At 45.2% G+C, this 21,132-nt stretch overlaps 2 protein-coding genes across 2 annotated transcripts in view; one reads left to right on the forward strand and one right to left on the reverse strand.

The window, feature by feature from the left end:
• The first annotated feature begins 1,017 nt into the window (after positions 1-1,017).
• Positions 1,018-15,097, forward strand: REELD1 (reeler domain containing 1). The gene is given in 9 exon segments (XM_060147490.1): positions 1,018-1,173; positions 1,337-1,566; positions 3,223-3,476; positions 6,200-6,386; positions 6,388-6,428; positions 8,229-8,382; positions 11,529-11,843; positions 13,271-13,334; positions 14,492-15,097. Coding segments are annotated over 9 exon segments (2,007 nt in total).
• A 5,441-nt stretch (positions 15,098-20,538) lies between these two features.
• Positions 20,539-21,132, reverse strand: part of SLC10A7 (solute carrier family 10 member 7) — a 269,103-nt gene continuing 268,509 nt past the window's right edge. The window contains exon 11 of the mRNA XM_060147130.1: positions 20,539-20,659. Within this exon, the coding sequence (XP_060003113.1) occupies positions 20,640-20,659 (20 nt within the window). The 3' untranslated portion in view covers positions 20,539-20,639. The remainder of the gene's footprint in view (positions 20,660-21,132) is intronic.

Here is a 21,132-nt window from a genome sequence, read left to right on the forward strand (position 1 = left end):
GTTTTAACAAGGTGGTACAGTTGTGTAACTACCATCACAATTGATTCAGATTGACAGTAGTTCCATCCCCCAGAAGGTTCTCTCCTGCTGCCCTTTGGAGTCACCCCTCCCCACTGACCCCAGCCCCTGGCCACCACTGACCTGTTTCTGTTCTACAATTTTGCCTTTTTCAGAATGTTATAAAATAGAATCATGCACTCCGTAGCCTGTGAGTCTCCTCCGTTTTGCTATATCTGTGGATTGGGATTCGTGTCTGATTCATCTTCATTTTTGACTAAATAAGTGCCTAACACCAAGTTAGAGTTCAGATAACCCATATGCATGCATGATGCTTGTAGTGAGTCCAGTGTCTTTTCAGAAGCCTGACTCTTTATTAATAAACCTCCAGGTGGGATGGAGCCTCTAGAGGTTTGGTGGTGATTCTTCAACTCAGTGTTTGCCTAACTTGCCTGGTCAAAGAATCTCCTGTCTCCTGGGTGTGTAGTAAAAATATGGATTTCCAGAACTCTTTCCTGCACAGTCTGATTTCACAGGTCTGGAAAGAAACCTGGGGAGCTTCTCAAATTATGCTCATGTCAGAATCACCTGAGTCACAGATTGCACGGTCCCACTCCAGAGTTTCTTTTTCAGTGGGTCTGCAGTGAGGTCTAAGAATTCGCACTTCTAACAAGTTTCCAGGCGATGCCAGTGTTGTGCTCTGGGGATCCCACTTTGAGATCCGCCGATCTACGGCTCTGCGCTAGGGTCGTCTCCAACGATCTTTGTACGCATGCGCAGGTGTGAATGCCAGCTTAAGTGCGACTGATGGGGAGGGAGTGTGCTATGTGGGACATTTTTGTACCAAACATTGCACCCTGGCCACGACCTCAATCCCACTTCACCCGGGACAACTTCTTCAGCCCACGTTGACCCAGAAGCAGAGATCTCTGATATTTGTTTGATTCGATCATTCTCCCCGTGGCAGGGGGACCAAGATGAAGGCGTCCGGCTCCTGCTGAGAATGCCGAAGGAAGTCGTATGCAAAACCAGTCCCAGTTCTTTCTAGTTCTTCACACAGGCTTGAACAATGATGATGTGGAAACTGTACATGAGGATGTGTCTCTGATCTTAAAGAAACCAGTGCGATTAAGGCTGGATTTGGACTCCGAAGAAAAGTTCCTGGGGACGCTGAGGGTTAGCGGTAACAGCTGTTATCCTGCCCATTGGAGGAGAAACTGAAGGGGGAAGAAAGGACTTGTTGAAAGGATGTGTCTCTGCAGCTCTGAGAGTGGAAACTGTTGCATCAATCCTGGAGGAAAGTGTATTCCTCGGTAAGTGGATGTTTTTTCTGGTTCAGGTAGACAACAAAGTGCCGGTGGGTAAGAAACTTCGAGATCTAAGGGGGGGGGGGAGGATGAAATTTATGGCTTCGGTGGTGATCTGCGGCATGTGGCCCTCACCCCGCTTCCTCCATAGGCATCTGTGTTCAAGCTGCCTCTGTGAGGAGGAGACCAGCTTCCGCCATCCACAAGGGCCCCCCGGGGCTGTCTATGTGGCCCCTCTGAAAGGAGACGAGAAGGGCCCTGGGTCTCCTCAGCTGAGAATATGCTTTTAACAGCTCCTTGTTCATCATCTTCTAATGTGTCTGGAAATCGGTAGGAACGGCCCCTTGTGGTGTAGGGGTTTTGACTTTTACTGCCTTATGGAGAACAAACCTAGCAAGAGAAAGGTATTGTCTGAGGACTCTTAGGACAAGTCCAAGAGATTCCCATCATACAATAGATCATACTCTGGTCCCCTGTGTCTGGTCAGTGTAAAGGTGGCGATGGTGTGTGCAGATAGGATGGCAGTAGATGACACGATGATTTGGTTGTGTGGTTTACCTCCTTAGTCTACTGCTTTTATAGCTAATTTCACCAAATTTTTACATTTTATTTTTACCTTTTAAAACCAGCTTATTAGAGAGGAGAGCTGTTGTTGCTTTGCATTGCTCCTTAGATCACAATATTAGCAGAACTTTTAAAATACATGTACATAGGACTATAAAAACAAATAGCTATTTTTAAAAAATGCCTACTAGTCCTGAATTTTTACTCAGAGAGCTTTTCATCTGTCTTATTTGCTACTTCTCACGTTACTTTCATCTGTGAACTTCTTTGACAATCAACTTTTAATTCTTTCTGTGGATGGACATCGGAGGTGTAAACAAAAATATTTACTCTATAAATGTTGTTTTGCCCAAACATTTTATTCTATTTCGGAGCCAGTTTTTTTGTGGGCTTTTTTCCCCCCCCAGTATATTTAACAATGTATAGAGTGGATGGGCTTGGGTATAACTTTCTCTGTGAGAAAGGAGTGAAATAATTAAAAATCATCAACAGGAGAAAGGACAGGAGCTATGGAAGCATTGCAAATTTAGCAGTCTCCTCTAAATAACTGATAGTTGGCAGAAGATACGTAGCAGTTAACTCTGTAATCGGCAGTTAGAGAGATAAACCAAGTCACCATATGTCAGGCTGCCTGCCCATATTGGAATATTGGGTGTCTCATTTCAGCAATAATATATTACAGCTCACGTTGTCCTTGGATATCAGGCAGTTTGTAAGGAGTCCACATTAGGATTCAAACATTTTCTGGTCTTTTTTCTTTGATGTAATTAGTATAGCCTCTCTTTAAAAAGAAACATTCTTACCCAAAAATTGCAAGAAGAGAGGTTTAAAAACAAGGGTTTAGAAATGAAATGCTTCCTACAGTCTGGCACATCTTTTTTTTCTTGTGGTTTCATTTTTCACATTTAAACTTTAATTCAATTGAAATTCCTTTTAGTTAAAAGATGTTCTAGCTATATTTATTGATCATTTCCACATTGATTTTTTTGTGTTTTTTTTTAAATGCCATTTTACAGAGATATACTTTTTTTTTAACAGAAGTCTAGTTGATTTACAGTGTTGTGTTAGTTTCAGGTGTACAGCACAGGGATTCAGTTATACCTATACATCTATTTTTATTCAGATTATTTCCTTTATAGGTTACTACAAAATGTTGAGTGCAATTCCCCATGCTATTACAGTAGGTCCTTGTTGGTCATCTGTTTTATGTATAGTAACGCGGCACATCTTTTTGATCTTGACCTTGAGTGCTTACAATCTGGGGAGGTGATACCAAAGGTATTTCAGGTTTAAAGGCAGTGTGGGATCCAGGTAAGGCACATTCAGAAGGACAGCGTATTGTTTTCCTAAATAGCATCTGCATTGAAGCTGCTGTTTCTCGGGGCACAGGAGAGGGCAGGAAGAGGGTCCCCGCTGCCCTCGCAGGCTGGCCTTGTGCCGCTCTCTGCCCGGCATGCAGCTCCTCTGCCTTTTCCCATGGGACCGGCTCGGTGGCCTGTGTGGACATGCAGCCCAAGCACATTCCAGCCCAGCCTCAGCACCCCAGGACCCCCCACATCACCATTCTCACTGGCAGCTCTTCCGACTCACCGGGTGACACGGCTTCGGGCACGTATGGGAGGGGCTTTGAGAGACCCCCAGGAGCCCCTGGGCCATAGTGACAAATGCCAAGTTGTGTTTGTCCCAGGTAGGAGTTTCCTGGGCTAAAGTTTGGCTTAATCCTAAGAAGAAATTATGTAGCCAAAAATAAGCATGAAATATTTGTGGGTTTAAAAAAGTTTTTTTCTATCGAAGCATAGTGGATTTACAATGCTGTATTAATATCTGCTGTGTAGTAAAGTGCCTCAGTTATTCACATATATACATTATTTTTTATATTCTTTTCCACTGTGGTTTATCACAGGATATTGACTATAGTTCCCTGTGCTCTACAGTAGGACCTTGCTGTTTATCCATTCTATATGTAATAGTTTGCGTCAGCTAACCCCAAACTCCCAATCCATCCCTCCTCACACCCCCCTCCTCCGTGGCCACCACAAGTCTGTTCTCTATGTCTGTGAGTCTGTTCCTCTTTCGTAGATAGGTTCATTTGTGCTCTATTCTAGATTCTACATGTAAGTGATATCATATGGTGTTTGTCTTTCTCTTTCTGACTTATTTCACTTAGTATGATGATCCCTAGCTGTAGCTATGAAGCATGAAATATTTGTATCATGAAAATCATACAACTAATCCCTATATTGATATTAATCTTTATAAGAGAAGAGGGCACAAATGGCCTTACAATAAAAACTTATTTTGTCTTTATTATAAGGTATAAATATAGTTACCCTGAACAAACATCACATATCAAGGATGTGTGAGAAATAGACTTTTTTCCTCCTTATTTAAAACTAAAATTATTTGAGGAGTGAAAAGAGCATTTCCTGCTATTTTAGTTCAGGTGCCTACAAATTCAGAGCGAGAACTTGAGTTCAGGTGGTTTATTTGGGGAGTGATCCAGGAAGAATAGATGAGAGAGAGGGGAAAGTGTGACAGGGAATAACGAAACACTAATGAAGTGTCAAATAGAGTGGGTTACTGCCGTGGGCAACGCACTGGGGCCCAATTCCAGTGGGGACCCTCTGAGAAACCACGGGAAACACACCTGTGAATCATCCCTTGGGAGGATGGAGGAGGGGTATTTATTGGTTGAGGTAGCCCCCCAGGGGTGTTTCCACCATCCATCCCACCTCCCAACACGCATACACACACTTCAGAGTCACACCTGCCCACCTTGGACCAAGCTCCCAAGATGCCAGCTGGAAAAAGCAGGAAAGACAGATACTCATGCAGAGTGAAGGAAGTCAGAAAGAGAAAAACAAGTATCGTATATTAACGCATATATGTGGAATCTAGAAAAATGGTGCAGATGAACCAATTTGCAGGCCAGGAATAGAGAGGTGAACGTAGAGAACGGGCGGATGGACACAGTGGGGGAAGCAGAGGGTGGGATGAATTGGGAGATTGGGATTGAAATATGTACACCACCATTTGTAAAACAGATAGCTAGTGGGAACCGGTGGTATATAGTGCAGGGAGCGCAGCTCAGTGCTCTGTGATGACCTAGAGGGGTGGGATGGTAGGGGGTGGGAGGGAGGTCCAAGAGGGAGCGGGTATATGTATACATAGAGCTGATTCACTTCGTCGTACAGCAGAAGCTAACACAACATTGTAAAGCAATTATACTCCAATAAGAAAAAAGGAAAAAAAAGAAAGAAAGCTACTGAGGTGATTCAGTTATACATAGACATATACACCCCTGGGGGGGCTACCCTCAACCAATAAATACTCCTCCTCCATCCTGAAACTAACACAACATTGTTAATCAACTATACTCCAATATAAAATATAAAGTTAAAAAAAGAAGAAAGCTACTGATGTTGAAGATAGTAGCTAAGCGTAGACAGGAAAGTATCTATTTAATAGCTACAGTGAACTCAAACACATCAACACTGTTGGCTCCATTCCTTTTTGATGTATGCTAACTCTTTTGATGGGAATTAGAGGCGATAAATGGAAATGAAATTTACCCTCTGTATATGGTTTTATCCAATCATTTTGTTCTACTGATTAGTGTGAGGAATAAAAAAAAATGGAAAATATTGTCGGGTTACCCCCTCAAAAAGTTTCACAGTTTAAGTTCCAGTACTACTGAATAAGTGCCCTAGTTTTTCTGTTGGCCTATCAATACTGGTTATAATTACACATTTTGAAATTTGTTAACATGGTAGGCATAAAATAGTGTCTTATTTATAATTGTTTTAAAAATTATGATTGAGCTTGTTTATTTTCTGTTTGTGTCTATTGATAATTTTCAGTTTGGCTATCTTTTTGTTAATTCACCATAACTCTTTGTATATTTGTCTGTTGTATCTTACAAATACCTTTCTCATTTTATCGTTTGTTATTTCTTCTATATTGAGAATTTTAAGAAACATCTTTTCCTTTATGGCTACTGAATTTGCTTAGAGAGGCATTCCTAACTCCAATATTAAAACAAAAACAAAAGCAAAAAAAACCCAAAACAAAAACAATGAAAAAAAAAGCCAAACTATTGTTTCTACTTCTTTTGTATTTCATTTTTACATATCTTTTATATTCCATCTTTACAAATGGAATTTATTTTGGGTGTGAAATAGCACTTCAACCTTTTTTTTTCCCCTAATGAATTGTGTACTTTTGGGGGACTGGGCTGGTCCTAAGCTTTTCATTTTGAAAATACGCATGTAAATTCACCAAGTGGAACTCCTTCAAGTGTGTTGACCTTGAATGGATGTTTTCTGTGGAAGTGGCTGTGAGGGGCAGTCGTGATTTCATGGGCTTTCTACTTCAGGCCCGAAGGGAGTCTGATCATCAGATAGCTGGCACTTTTGTTTTCATTCCTCCTCATTCCAAACCGATGGCTTGTTTTGAAGAGGCTGACACAGTCACCCACATGGACAAGTCCCGGAAGAGAAATCTATCATTTGAGTGGCAGGCCTGCCCACCCTGTAGGGGACATCAGGTTCCTATAAGAGAGTCAAGTTCTGGTTCTTGGTAACTGAGCTTCCACTTTGAAGACAGGGAGCTTCTCCTCCCTTTCTTCTCGTTTCCTACCTCCCACCCTCCACCTTATAACAAGGACTGGGTCACTGGGGCTGCCCCAACTAGAGTGTCTCTACGGGGGGGACTAAAAGAAAATTGTCCCAACGCCCCTCTGTGCTGTTATCCATGGTCCAGGAATGTGTGATGTCCCTCCTCCCTGCGCACAGATGAACCTTGGCCAATCTCTCCAGGAAATTCTCACTAGGGGACAAAAGAGCTGCTGGTGGGAGAGTCGGGAGAGAGCCCAGAAAGAGAGAGACAGAAGCAGACAGACAGTGGACACTTCCTGGGCCTGGGCAGAGCCACTGAGGGCTCTGTGCTGCAGCTTATTGTCCCCCAGACGGGTGTGATCATGACAGCACCCACCTCGTAGTGTTGCATAAGGACGAAGGAGCCAACTGCGTGGACCAGTTCCCGGCAACTGTAAGCATCATACAAGCATCATCGTTCCTCAAAAGGAGACCGTGGCTTTGTCCTTCTTTTCACTCACATGTACCAAGAAAGCGAACTTCTTCTTTTTTTTTTTTTTTGGTTTTTAGGAAAGGGTATGTATTCCTCTGTTTCTTTCCCCTACACCCTCATATACAGAAGAGGGAGGTTGTGCCCAAGTGTGGAGACATCCAGACCCCATGGTTGTCCCCTCTGCACTGGGGAACATGAGAGATGAGGTGTACATCCCCTGTCCCTCAGGGTCCTCTTTCCTTCCATCCATTCCTGGTGGCCTAAAACAGCAGGAAGGACAAACAAGGAGGACAACACTGTGCCCTGACGACTTTGCCCATCTGGAAAGGCCAGGACCCACTCGACTGTTGGTGTAACTGGCTCCTGCCAGGACTTTGGTTCCAATGCAAGGGGTGTGTGGTGCCTGAAGGCCTTCAATCTGTACAGTTACTTTTATTTCTCAAAGCCCCTCCGTTTGTATTTTTAGATTTACTGTCATAGCTGCTCTGTGCTACAGAAGAAGTAGTTCAGAAACTGTTATCTCCCTTTGGCAGAAAAAAGGAGCTGAGTCACTGGTCAGAAGCATCTCTCAAGTCCTCCTACATTCTCTCACCTCCCAGGATCCTTTCCCACCATAACCTTGACATGACAACAAACCATGACTTTTACTTGCCCCTTAACTCTCTGGGTGATCTCAGCTAAATTCATCACATTTTTATAACTGTCTTCTGAATACTTACAGTGAGAAAAATGGTACTTGCCAATAATCCCTACTTCGGTGAAATTTGGGGGAGGATGAATGAGATCATGTCGGTGCAAATGATTTTTGCTGAAGAAAGGCATTATGTATTCAAAATATTATTTAGAATATGAATGATTTACCTCTCATTTTCAATAGCATTTACAATTCCAATAGGATTATGCGATTTTATAACAGATTTCTAAAATTTTCAATGAAGGGTGTAATTCAATTCATGACATACCAGTACTGGCGAACGATCACAGTTGAAGATGAAACCTTTTGAGTCCACGGTTCTAGAAGACACCTTTTAGTCAAAAGGAGATTCTTAATGACTGCATTTATTCGGGAGGGTAATTGATTTGTACCTATTATCTCCTATAGTCACCCGAGGGAGTAACACAATCATCTCTCTCTAAGTTCTATCCATGTAGACTTGGGCTCTTCTTTATCTTTTTGTTTGTTCTCTCCTTTCTATCAGGACGGCCCGAGGTACGATTTAAAGGAAACTAAATCCTCGAATCACTCTGCTCTCTTTCTCCACAGTTTATCAGTGGTCCAGTCATATTTCGTTTACTGGACGAGGATGGAATCATCTGTGGTGTCTCAGCAGACATACAGTAGAGCTAGTTCCGACAGCCACGTGGAGCCTGGCTCACCTATGCCAGCCCCCGGGCAGAGGCCGGAGGGCACGGAAGGAACCGCCCCAGGCGTAGCTTGCCGCTGCATTCACCAGCCTGGTTGGCAGCATTATTTTCACAGTTACTGATTTTCACTTAAGAGTGACTCCAGCCAGTTTCCTGTTCCTGGGACCCAACCAACAGACACCTGCCTTGGGAGTGTCAACAGTTCCTGGGGATGTGATCCCACAGCCATGGGTGTGGGTCGGGGAGACTCTTGCAAGTTCAGGGTTCGCTGCAGCAAACACACTCTGTCCGGCTCAACCTCACAGGTGAAGTTGGGCCACGAAGCATTGGATCTGAGCTGCAAAACCAAAAAATTAGCCAACCACCTTCCCCCACTCCCACACTTAACAAATCACCACGGTATTTCAGCTGTTTTCCCCAGACCCCTGAGGCTGCACCGGCAGCACCAGAAAGAAATAACCCTTTTTTCTTTTTTTATGTAAGTTCATCCAGTTTTGATTGTTACTTTCCGAGGTAGGTAGATGGCTCTTTGCAGCCTGGGTTGTAGAACAGAATGAGGAACGAGAGGCTGTTTCGATGGCAATGGGTGTTTTCCCTGGCTCACCAAGTGGCTTTAGATTCCATTGCCCCATGAACTTCTGAGAAAACAAACAAACAAAAACAGATAATGAAAAAAACCCTAACCAGCTAGAGAATGTCTGATCCACCTGAAAATTCCTGGTGAAATGGAACTCATATTTCGTTATTTATATCTAGTTAAGTGCTCTGAACAGATGCCTTCGTAAACACCTGCACAGAAGATCCAACGTTTGATCCATTCAATTCCACTTTCCTTTCCGGGCTAACATGGTGAGGCCGGGACCCGATTTGAATCCCTGACTTTGCTAGTCTAGCAGACCCAGGCTCAGAGCCAACCCTGGGCCACCCTCCATCCCTGCCTGTGACCAAAACCTTTGTTTTCTCCACATTGCCCAGCACTGCTCCTCCAACCATTTCACCAAGATACTCCTAAAAGCAGAGAAAAGGTCTCAGGGTCTGAGAGGGTGGCCTTAAGAAGACCCTGCAAATCCAACATGGGTTTGAAGTCTCCTGTTTCATGTTATAAATCATGTGAATGTTGCCTTCGGATCCCAGGCATGTTTGTTTTAAGATGAATATGAATATTAGTGAGGCTTCAGGAAGATGGGTCCCGTTGATACCGTAAAGTCTCTCAGATGGTTGACCCTGCCGGCACCTTGTCCCCGGGGGGTGGCGGACTCCAATCTGAGCAGCTACAGGGTGGACCCCTCATCATGCTACTCACATTCCTCCCCTTGGCCCCTGCCTCTTTTCTTACCCATTCCTCTACACAAACCCCAGCGCTTCCCAAGGGAAAAAAAAAAATGTGCGTGCGTGTGTGTGTGTGTGTGTGTGTGTGTGTGTGTGTGTACACGCGCACACATTGGGGGAGGTGTCATCTAACAAAGTTAAATGGATTTTTTAAGTGTAAGAAGACTTCAGTTGGCAAATGTGAGTGACAAATTGTCCCATTGGGAAGATAGTATATTGTAACTCTCAAACTTATTTTCCAGCAGAGCCTTGGAACACTTTGGGGTCCTACCCAACCGCACTAGGCATGACCTACTTTTATATCTCCATGTTTTGCCTTCTGACATTTCCTTAAATGGAACTGTTCCTCATGATGAACTATTTACCTTTCCAGGAGCGATTCAAATATCTCCTTTGTGAGCCTTTTCCCCTTACTTCTTGGTAGGCGAATGTAATTGCTTTCTTTTTTTTTTTTTTTTTTTTTTTTTTTTGCGCTACGCGGGCCTCTCACTGTTGTGGCCTCTCCTGTTGCGGAACACAGGCTCCGGACATGCAGGCTCAGCAGCTGTGGCTCGCAGGCCCAGCCGCTCCGCGGCATGTGGGATCCTCCCAGACCGGGACACGAACCTGTGTCCCCTGCATCGGCAGGCGGACTCTCAACCACTGCGCCACCAAGGAAGCCCTGTAATTGCTTTCTTCAGCTCTGGTATTGAAGCTCTCATCATACTGAGATTTATAAGGTTAGGCATCTAGGAGTCTGTCTCCTAGATTTTGAATTCAGAAACAACAGTTAGCAATCGGCATCGCTTCTGCATCCCCGGCACCTGGAATGATGCCCAGCACGCAGTGGGTCTGCAGAAAGTGTCTGAAGCATTTAGAGTTCAGGCAGGAGTTAAAACTGTCAGAATTTTTGCTAAATTCTGCATGTCTGTGTAAGCCTTCTTTATATTTCACTTCAATCTTGGTATTTTTGAGTAATGAAGACATTAGAACAAAGTGTCACAAAAAAAAAAAAGAGAGAGAGAGAGAGAGAGAGAAAGAAAGAATTCAATCCAACCCAGTTGCAGCCCTGGCCAGAGAAACTTCTGTCAGCACCTTTTTGTGAACAACATCGTGGTCGCCCTACTCATCATCGTGGTAAACACGCAGCGCACGTCGCATCTGTACCAGGCACTGTGCTGCATGCGTTTACATCAACGATTTCACTTTACCCCTGCTACAGTCCTAGGCTGTAGGTACCATTACTGGTCTCATTTTGCAAAAGAAGAAACTGACCTTCTGGTGGACTTACCCCAAATCAGGAATTAGCAGAGTGAAGATTCCAAGACCTGTGCTTGTGTGTTTGCTGCCCTCTGTGAAGCTATTTCTAATGCTCTGGGCCATCATGTCAGCTCATCACAGATGGGAAAGGAGACAGTGGAGGGCAGTGATCCCACCTCTGCCCATAGCAGAGGCTCGAGCCCTTACCATCCCTGGGGAAACATTTTGCATTAATATACTATGGCAAGAATGATCTAGGGCTTTAAAAAATCTGTGATTTGTGGGATTCCATTTTATTTTCTAGCTAGAAGCAGGCTTTGGCAGAAGTGAGAAAACACAGAGTGGTCACAGCGGTGTCTGTATTCTGATTGGTGTCTGATAAGAAGGCACAAGCCCAGAAGCCTAGGAGCTTACACTTTAAAAAGACATGAGAATCAGGTGCTTTGCTGCTTGGTCAGGAGTTTCTATTACTGAGCAAATCATCTTTATGGTGATGCTTTTGAGTGGTTCACACTTAATAGTCTGTCCTCAGGCACGTTAAAGTCTCTGTCATTCAGCCCATTGTCCTGGCTGTGTGTGCTAATCGATAAAAGGAACGATTTCTCCTTCTCTCCCTGTAGTGTCTCTGGGCTTCCGCTTGGCCCCCAGGGTCCCCGTCATTCTTCCTCAGCAGCGCACGGATATCTCTGCTGTGGCCGTCCCTGGAGCTGCAGGAGAGGACAGCTTAGATCCTGTTCCTGCCAATGTTCGGGTGACAGAATTTCCTGGGGCTGCAGGGACTCCGTTCCCAGCATCTTCACACATAGCTGCCGTAGTCAGCGATGGCCACCAGCCCAGTGGGGACAGCAACCGAACCCTGGAAGTATCCCCGGACGTTCGTGGGCTGGAGAGGTTCATGGCCATCAGGGGATCCTCCTCAGAGAGCTTTGCTTCCAGCCCTAGCACCCACCACAGGTAATGGGCCAGGGGTGGGCCATTCGGGACAGGTGGTGGGATGAGGCCAAACACAAGGGTGCTAAGGAAATGGAACCTTCTTGGAGTCAGACAGAAAAAGATCTCAACCATATTTATTCTTAAGTACGTGAGAAACACTGATTGCAGAAAAGCCACTGGTCAGAAGAGCTGGATATATAAATTACCTGGGGAAACTGTACTGTCTTGGACAGGGTGAGGTCTCTGAGATGCTGCTATAAATAAAATAAAATATAAATATAGGTTTTAGATACATACATTTATAATATGTAAATATATATAAATATAAATTATATAAATCAATTCAAGCATTCACTGAGTCTTTGCTGCCATCTTCACATATCACCCGCCCCCATGCCCTCTCCAACTCCAAACTCCAGTGTTTCCAACAAATGTAATTTTATCAGTATACACAGCAGTGACAGGAAATGTTGCTTTTATTTATTTATTTATTTTTTTTTTTTTTTGCTGCGTTGGGTCTTCGTTGCTACGTGCAGGCTTTCTCCAGTTGTGGTGAGTGAGGCTCTTTGTTACGGTGCACAGGCTTCTCATTGCAGTGGCTTCTCTTGTTGTGGAGCATGGGCTCTATAGGCACGCGAGCTTCAGTAGTTGTGGCTCGGGGGCTCTAGAGCGCAGGCTCAGTAGTTGTGACGCACGGGCTTAGTTGCTCCGCGGCATGTGGGATCTTCTCAAACCAGGGATCGAACCCATGTTCCCTGCATTGGCAGGCGGATCCTTAACCACTGCACCACCAGGGAAGCCCCAGGAAACGTTGCTTTTTGATTATCATACTAAGTGAAATAAAGTCAGAGAAAGACAAATACCATATGATATCACTTATATGTGGAATCTAAAGAAAATAATGCAAATGAACTTATTTACAAAACAGCAACAATCTCACAGACTTAGAGAACGAACTTATGGTCACCAGCGGGGAAGGGCAGATTGAGAATTTGGGATTGACATGTACACGCTGCTCTATTTAAAATAGATAGCCAGAAAGGTTTTAGCGCAGGGAACTCTGCTCAGTACTCTGTAATAACCTAAATGGGAAAAGAATTTGAAAAAGAATAGATAACATGTATATGTAAACTGAATCACCGCTGTACACCTGGAATTAACACAGCATTGTTAATCAACTCTACTCCAAAATAAAATAAAAATAAATTAAATAAATTAATTTCTGAAGGAAAAATCAAACAGAAAAACCTGGCAGCAAAGTAGGTAGGTAGGAATAAAGGTAAAATAAAATTGGTCATGAATTAATAATTTTTGAAGCTGGGTGGTAAATATTTGGGGGTTCATTATATTATTCTACTTGTTTACTTTGAAAATTTTTATAATGAAAGGTAAGAAAAACCCCCCGATACTTAGGGACTCCTTCTAAGCCTTTTTTCCCTTCCCTTTAGGACTCAGAATGATCCAAGCTTTGATTCATTGGAAACTTGCCTACCCTCGGATAGGGATGAACAGGTAACAGCCAAGTTGCGCATGGGCAGTGAGTTTGGTATTTTTGACGCCAGAGTGGGAAGTTCCAGGCTGGGAAATCAGAGCTATTAGACTAGTAGCCAAAATCAGAGAGAAGGAGGCAAGGGTATGATATATACACACCATCTTTTTCCAATCAATATCAGCCTTTTCATTATACACAGCATCTCTGAAGTTATCGGCAATTGTAGAAATTGATGGTTTTAGTGAGTTGTTTTCCCACTTAGCTTCGGTTAATAAGCCCTCTCTCCTCCTCCCCCCACCCTGTCCTTCATAACATTGGCCTCAAAATACCATGTATGGTCCCAGAGGTGAGATCAATGGGCAATATAAAATATACATGCCCAATGAATACTATTCCTTTGAACTCTTAAAAGGAACACAAAATAAAACATGGTATACTATCCTTACTCAAATTGATTGGAACCTACAGCAAGATTCAATGGTCCCTCTTGCATAAAAAGACACACTCAAAGCTTTCAGCCATTGGAGATGACTGTCACCCACATTGGTCTAGAAGCCTCTTAAACGACCCTAAGTTTATTCTTGACTTACAAGAATGATCTCTCAGTGGAGTTTCCATTAGCTTCCCCATCACCATCAATAACAAGTGCATGTTTATCTGCATGGACGTTTTCCTCTGAGCTCTTTTTTTTTTTTAATTTATTTATTTAAATTTATTTATTTAGTTTTGGCTGTGTTGGGTCTTCGGTGCTGCGCGCGGGCTTTCTCTAGTCGCGGTGAGCAGGGGCTACCCTTCCTTGCGGTGAACGGGCTTCTCCTTGCGGTGGCTTCTCTTGTTGCGGAGCACGGGCTCTAGGCACACGGGCTTCAGTAGTTGTGGCTCGCGGGCTCTAGAGCGCAGGCTCGGTAGTTGTGGCGCACGGGCTAAGCTGCTCCGCAGCATGTGGGATATTCCCAGACCAGGGCTCGAACCCGTGTCCCCTGCGTTGGCAGTCGGATTCTTAACGACTGCGCCGCCAGGGAAGTCCCCTCTGAGCTCTTTTAAGAGCAGGCATGAGGCTGGGTTTTCACCTGCGATCTGGGATTCTCTAAGGAACTCAGGTTAGTTGCCAAGTTCAGTGGCTGCTTGCGGGGGAGACCAGCCCCTCTGATCTCTCTGTTTTCCTTTGCTTTTCTAGGACAAGATGAAGGCCTCAAATAGGACGGTGATGAGGCCTCCTCTGTACACTGTCCATCTTTCCTATACTCGCCTTTGGTCCTCTGGGGCACTCACTGGACATGGGGCCAGGGCGGCCAATCCAACCCCTGTCCTCCACACCTCTGCCACCTCCAGGCCACCCACTGCCAGTGGTCAGTCAGAGGCATCAAGACCCTCTGCCAGCTTCCTGCCTCAGTCAAAGCACAAGGAGCCCAAAGTGAGGGAGGGTAATGGAGAGAGTGGCATGGGACACCCCAGGAAGACCAACCCAAGGCCTGAGCTTGGGCAAGACGAGGCCAGGGCCCCTTTGGGGATCCAGCTCGGGACTCTGCAGCTGGGAATCCTGCTCTGCCTTTCAGCTGCTTTGGGCATGGCCGTGGCTGCTGGCCTTCGCTACCTGCATACCCAGTCTTGCCACAAGCGGACAGAAGTATTCTTTAGTGAGCCTGCTGGGCACGCACCTGCCAGGAGTGACGGAGGCGAGATCGTGCATGTCAGGAGGATTGGGGAGAACAGTTTTGTTTTGGTTGAAGCAGAATACAACTGGATCACTCCTTCTGTGGGTAGCAAGAAAACAGTCCTCTGAGAAGGCTCCTCAGTGCCCCCCCCTTAGACCCTGCAGAGTGTCTCAGCCAGAACAGAGTAACTGAGACTAGCTAATGAGGACAGGGTTTCACTGTGCCTCCCATCAGGGAACAGTTAATGGAGGGAGCAGCAAAAGGACAGTTTTATCAACAGAGGGAATTACTTTCTGGCTTTGTTGTCTTAACATCTGTAATTTAGCAGTTTTTTTTTTCTTTCTTATTTTTTTTAGCAGCTTTTTTTTCTTTTTGCAATTAGACGTTCTGTTTGAAGAGTTAAACTCAACACAATGAATATTGTATAATCTGCTCATTAACTAGACTCCCGTGGCCACTGAGCTTCCTCCGTTGCCTTAAGGAACCCACAGAAATGGAACTTCTGTCCCTCCTCAGTGTGTCAGCCTCATCGACTCGCTTTGAAAAAAAAGTAACGTTGAGGTTGAGTCTCTTGCAAGAAAAAGGACTGCAGCCCTCCCTTTGCCTCTTCAAACCACCCCCAAAGAAGTCCTGTTTTCCAAACTGGAGTTCAAAGGTGGCTCTGATGTCGTTGTCTGGGTGAGCGCAAGGGTATTCAGCCTTCTTGGACACTCAGAAGCCCAGCAAATCTGCCATGGAAATTGATCCAAAGCAAGGAAGAGTTTAGAGAGTTGGATTACCCACATCTGTGGGAAAACATACATGCAGCGGGAGGCCATAAACACCAGAGAGGGGTAAGCAAACCTCTTCATCAGGGGTAAATGGATCTGAGATCACCCATCCATTTACACTTGATGAGAGACTTATGTATCCCAGAGACTAGCAGACGTCTTGCCTTTTGCAAAAGGTCATGCTGAAAAAAAGGATGATACCAGCACAGTTTTAAGAAGAGTCTTTACCCGTCTAAGAAAGCAAGAAGGACGAAGACTGTCTACCCGCCCTCATGACTTTATGAAGGTCACTTTGATTTAGCAAGAGTCCCATAGATACTACATGCGGTCAAAACAACGTGTTTGAATATAACTCTCGAATATGCTCACCTAATATAACACAATGGAATTAGCTGTCTTTTCAAAGGTAAACCTATGACAGAGTCACGATCCATTTAAATGTGGAAACGAAAACCACTATAAATTTGGAAAGGGTATTTCTTGATTGAGCACCTAAATCGTGCAGGTACTGTGCTAAGAGCTGTACATTTATTTTCACATTCAATTCTCACAATAACTTCATGAGGAATAAGTTCAGTACATCGCTTAAAGAGAAGGAGGCATTCGTGACATCTCGATTCAACAAAAACATTTTTTAAAAATTGGGTGTGTAGGAAAGAGCTGCTTCTGTTTTTCCAGCCCCTGTTAGCTCACTGGGCATCAGTTCCAACACTCTCTCCTCCTGGATTCTGGGGTTGGCAGATTTGTCCCCTGACTTCAGGCAAGCACCTCATTGGGCACGTGGAGACCTAGGTAATTGTATGTTCACAAATGAAGGTGTTCTAGGAATGCTGTGGAAAGAGACACATGTACTGTACTCCAGGTGGGGCCACAGATATCCCTCCTACATACCCCACTCTCCCAAGGGATGCCCCCCGCCAAGATGCAGAAGACAAGCCATCTCACTAGTGGAGAGCTCCCATCTGGCCAGGTCACATCAGAGCTGGGTGCACCACATATACACTACCTTCCAAATCTTTCCCGTCCAAGAGGATATTATCCTGTGTAAACACACTGTTTTGATTCTCTATTGCTGTGAAACAAACTACCCCTTAACCCAGTGCTTTAAAACAACGCCCACCACTGATGGTCTCACGGGACGCTGGGGTTGCCTGGGCTCAGCTGGGCAGCTCTTCTGCTCTGCCTGTTGTCAAATGGGCTGGGACATCCCAGATGACTCACTCATGGGGCTGGCAGCTCCTGCTGGCTGCCGGCTGGGTACTCACTGGGGCCATGGATGAGTGTGAGAAACAATTTGCTTCTCCTCTTTGTGGCTTCTTACTGCATAGTGGCTGGGTTCCCAGAAGGAGTGTCCCAGGCAGACAAAAGCAGAAGCTGGGCATCTTGGAAGGCTTAGCCTGGGAAGTAACATGGTTTTACTCCCACCACATTCTGGTGGTCACAGCATGTCACAGCCCTCATTCTTCCAAGGGAAGGGCAACAGATTTCAGTTTTCAAAGGAAGAGGTGGCCAAGGAGTTGAAGTTATGCTTAATTCACTGCATCGCTGGTTAGACTGCTGACCTGCCACGGGGCTCGTGTGAGAAGAGACAGGCTGCTCAGCTTCAGGAGATGCCATGGGTCACCCTCCCTGCAAAGCATCAGAGGGGCCGAGGGAATTCTCCAGGCCTTAGGGGTTTTTTTCTGTTTGTTTTCTTGTTTGTGTTTTGGCCACACCACGAGGCTTGCGGGATCTTAGTTCCCCCGACCAGGGATCGAACCCACGCCCACTGGATGGCCAGGGAATTGCCCAGGCTTTAGGGTTTAGGCACCTCCTCCTCTCCAGCTGGGAACTCCAGGTCAGGCACGATAGTGACAGGGTGCAGAAGAGTCAGCCAGACTTATGAGCCTCAGCTTCCTCATCAGAGATAAATGGATCACAAAATGATTTATCTCTTTTGGCTGTTGTGAAGATTAAACGCATGTTGAACACTTAGCTGCCTCTAACCGACATGCCATTGTTATTAACATCACCCTGCAGCTGCGACACTATCTTTAAATCTAGTCCATTTAGAGAAATCCTATGGCCACCAAAAATGTGATTCCCTGTCCGTGACAATTTCTCCCCCTGTGCCCCTACAGCCCCAGCCCAGCCAGTGGAGGCATCACCGCGTTGGTTGTCATGGCAGCCACTGGCTACAGTTCCTGCTGGGGTCAGACATTTTTGCTGAGACATTCTGAGTAAACTCCGTTTTGGGAAGGGCGGCTGGAATCCCCAAGCCTGAATTCAGGACACATCAAACCCCTCAGTCACTGATCTTGAAGGTCCTCTAAGCCTGGCTTCAGAGAAGCCCCAGAGGGGAGGGAGTAGGCAGTGTTCATTTAACCTGAAGGCACTTACTAAAGCACAAAGCCCTTAAAAGTTATAAAAAGGCGAAGGACTCAAATGCAGCATCTTAAAATAACTTTTTTGTTTTGTGGGAACAGCTAGAGAATTGCTCAGCCCACCACGTCTTGGAGAAGGAAGTTTGGGGCTAAAGACACACTTCAGGGAAGATAACAGAAAACCAATTGCTAAAATCTCTATTTTAAACAAATGGTTTTACATCTATTGTGCTAATTTCATAATCACAGATCGGGGCTAGGGGTGGGCTTTAACCTTTTTACATTCAGAGACTATTTTTGATATTTCTACTTAATTTCTCCCCTTGGATACAATAATTTTGATAAATCACGACTTAACGCTTAACTGTAGCCCCGCTGAGCTATCTCACTGGCAAGGCTGTCTGCATTAATTTACTGTTACAATGTTTGCTTTCTTTTTTAAAAAAAATCTAATTAACAACAACAACAACAAAAGGGATCAACAAGCCAGTAAACATTTAAACAAGTGTCACGTTTTATTCGAAATGTTGTCTGGGAAGAGCCAGCATTTTATGAATAAATTACAGATAGCATACCCTCTCCTGGTCCTGGACTTCCGGTATTACAACGTGATCCCAGCCTTTCTGGAATGCAGGCCCTGTGATTGGATTTCATGTCACCCCGACGTATTCCCCTCTTCTAAAAAACGGTGTGTGGCAAGGAATTTCTTCTATTCGAGTGAAATGAATTTGCATTAATTTGTTTTATTAAACTTGAGAATTTCTCCATTGTCTTAAGCTATTCGGAACTCGGCTCCATCTGGCCTTTAGGGGTTTGCAAAAGCGGCCATAATCATCTCTGGCTTAGAATGTCAGGAGGGCCTTGGTGACGAAAGGCCGGTTGATGTTTTGTGGGTTTGCTCTGTTCTTTAACTGCGAAAAGAAAAGTGAACATTTTGAGATTCTGCTCCTCTGAGCAGATGGGTAGAGTGGCCGATACAACTGACGTCTGGCAAATGTTTTCTGGTTTTTGTATTTTGCTTTTAAAACATAAATCGTTCATGCTACACTGTCTCCACGTTCACTGATGGCTTTCCATCTTGCGCAGAATAAAATGTCAATATCCGGACTGGGCTGACCAGGTACTGTGAGACCCCGTCCTCCAACCACCTTCTTGCACATTCCCTGAGTTTACAAGAATGGTTCAGGGTGCTGCACAGCTCCATCCAGCTCCCTTGGTCTGGCTGCCCTTCTTGTCTGGAAACTGGTTCCCCCCAGAATTCCACAGTCTTCAGAACTTTGCTCCCATGTTGCCTCACCCGAGCAGCCTCTCCTGTCCATTGCCCCCCACCACTCTCTATGCCCTTGGTTGCTTTAATATTGACAGCGCTTTTTACCTCCTGAGTCTACGCATTCACTTGTGTGTTTATTTTCTGACTCTCCTTGACTAGGGTGCTTTGTAAAGGCAGAGGCATTGTTTATTCATTGCTAATTGTTCCCAGTACATAGTAAGTTATCAATAAATAACAAGTGAGTGAAAAGTTCAGTGTTCGTGTTACTGTCACCACTGCCTGGTCTAGATCGAACTTGAATATGCAGCCAGCACCTTGGGCCGCTGCAGGTGCCTGTGTGTCAAGCAGTATGAGTTTCTCTCCAAAGGTGAACTAAAGAGTGCTGTGTGCCACTGTCCCCAGGAGGGGAGTATCCTGTGTCTCAGATACAAGGCTTGGAGAGTTCTTGGTGGGGGGAGGAGTTGAGAATGGACTTACCCTTTCAATCTTGGCTGGGCAGAAGAGAAACTGAAAGGAGTCTTCCCACTTCACCTGTGAGCATCCTTTCCTCAGTGTATGTGGCCTGGCACGGGGTTTCTCATCCTCCATGCCATCAACATTTGGGGTTGGATCATTCTTTGCTGTGGAGGACTGTCCTGTGCATTGGAGAAGGTTTAGCAGCATTCCTGGCCTCTACCCTTTAGATGCCAGTGGTACCCCTAGGCGTGACAACCAAAAGCATTCCCAGACATTGCCAGATGTCCCCTGGGGGGGCAGAATCACCCCCAGTTGGGAACCACTGGCCTAGCAACTAAGAGATGCAATGATAGGCCCTTAGATGAAGCCGCATCTCCTAAATCACTCTCATATTCAGTGATGGAGTGGGCAGCATTGCAATAGAGAGCTACAAGATTCAAAAATTGGAAATGGCTTTAAAGATAATCTGACTTAGTGGTTTTGAATTTTCAATTTTGCCTATTAGGTGAGACAGGAAAGGCTGAATGCTCTAGTTGAAGGCTGAGTATATTTCCCCTCCGCCTTCTCTCTCACCTTGAGGCACCGCCTCAGAAATGCAGGGCTCCAACAAGCACCGACTGAAATCATTAACAACACCTCCTCGTTAAAGACGATGAGAGCAAGGCCCATGAGCCGTCACAGTCAAGCAACGAGATAGGGTCTAGGTGGTCCTCGGATTCCTGCCTCTCCCCTCGACTTCCAACCCACTTTTCTTTCGCCATACTCGGCAGATCAGTTATTTTCTTGGACCATGTTGGGTGCTGTAAATATTTCAGTGGATCAAGAGCGAGCCTGGAATCAAGCAGAAAAATGGCCTGGAATGATTAATCTACAGTTGCCATCAGGACCAGAAGGATGAACGGACTTTGAGCGATGGCCACTGCGGTGGGCTGAGGGCGTTACCGAGTCCAGGCTTATGCCACTTCCCCCACGACAAGCCAGTAATGGAGAGAGGAATTGCTGGGGCCAGGAGTAACGACTTCATTCGGGAAGCCGGGAAACCGAGAAGATGGTGGACTTGTGTCCCAAAGAACCATCTTGCCTGAGTTAGAATCCAGGCTTCTTTTATACTAAAAGGGGGAGGGAGTAAAGTCAAACACTCCCTGGTTCCCATCAGCCTCCGGAAGGGATGTGTTCATTTCTTCCTTCCTGCAGCCATTCACAGGTGGGCCTGGTCAGGATGTTTCCCGTGAGCTAAACAAAGGTATTTTAGCTTAACGTTCATGACCTGGGAAGCAGGGTTCCCAGAGATGGGCCATTATGTA

The sequence above is a fragment of the Lagenorhynchus albirostris genome, chromosome 4 (genome assembly GCF_949774975.1).
Source record: "Lagenorhynchus albirostris chromosome 4, mLagAlb1.1, whole genome shotgun sequence".
In the NCBI taxonomy this organism is placed as follows: domain Eukaryota; kingdom Metazoa; phylum Chordata; class Mammalia; order Artiodactyla; family Delphinidae; genus Lagenorhynchus; species Lagenorhynchus albirostris.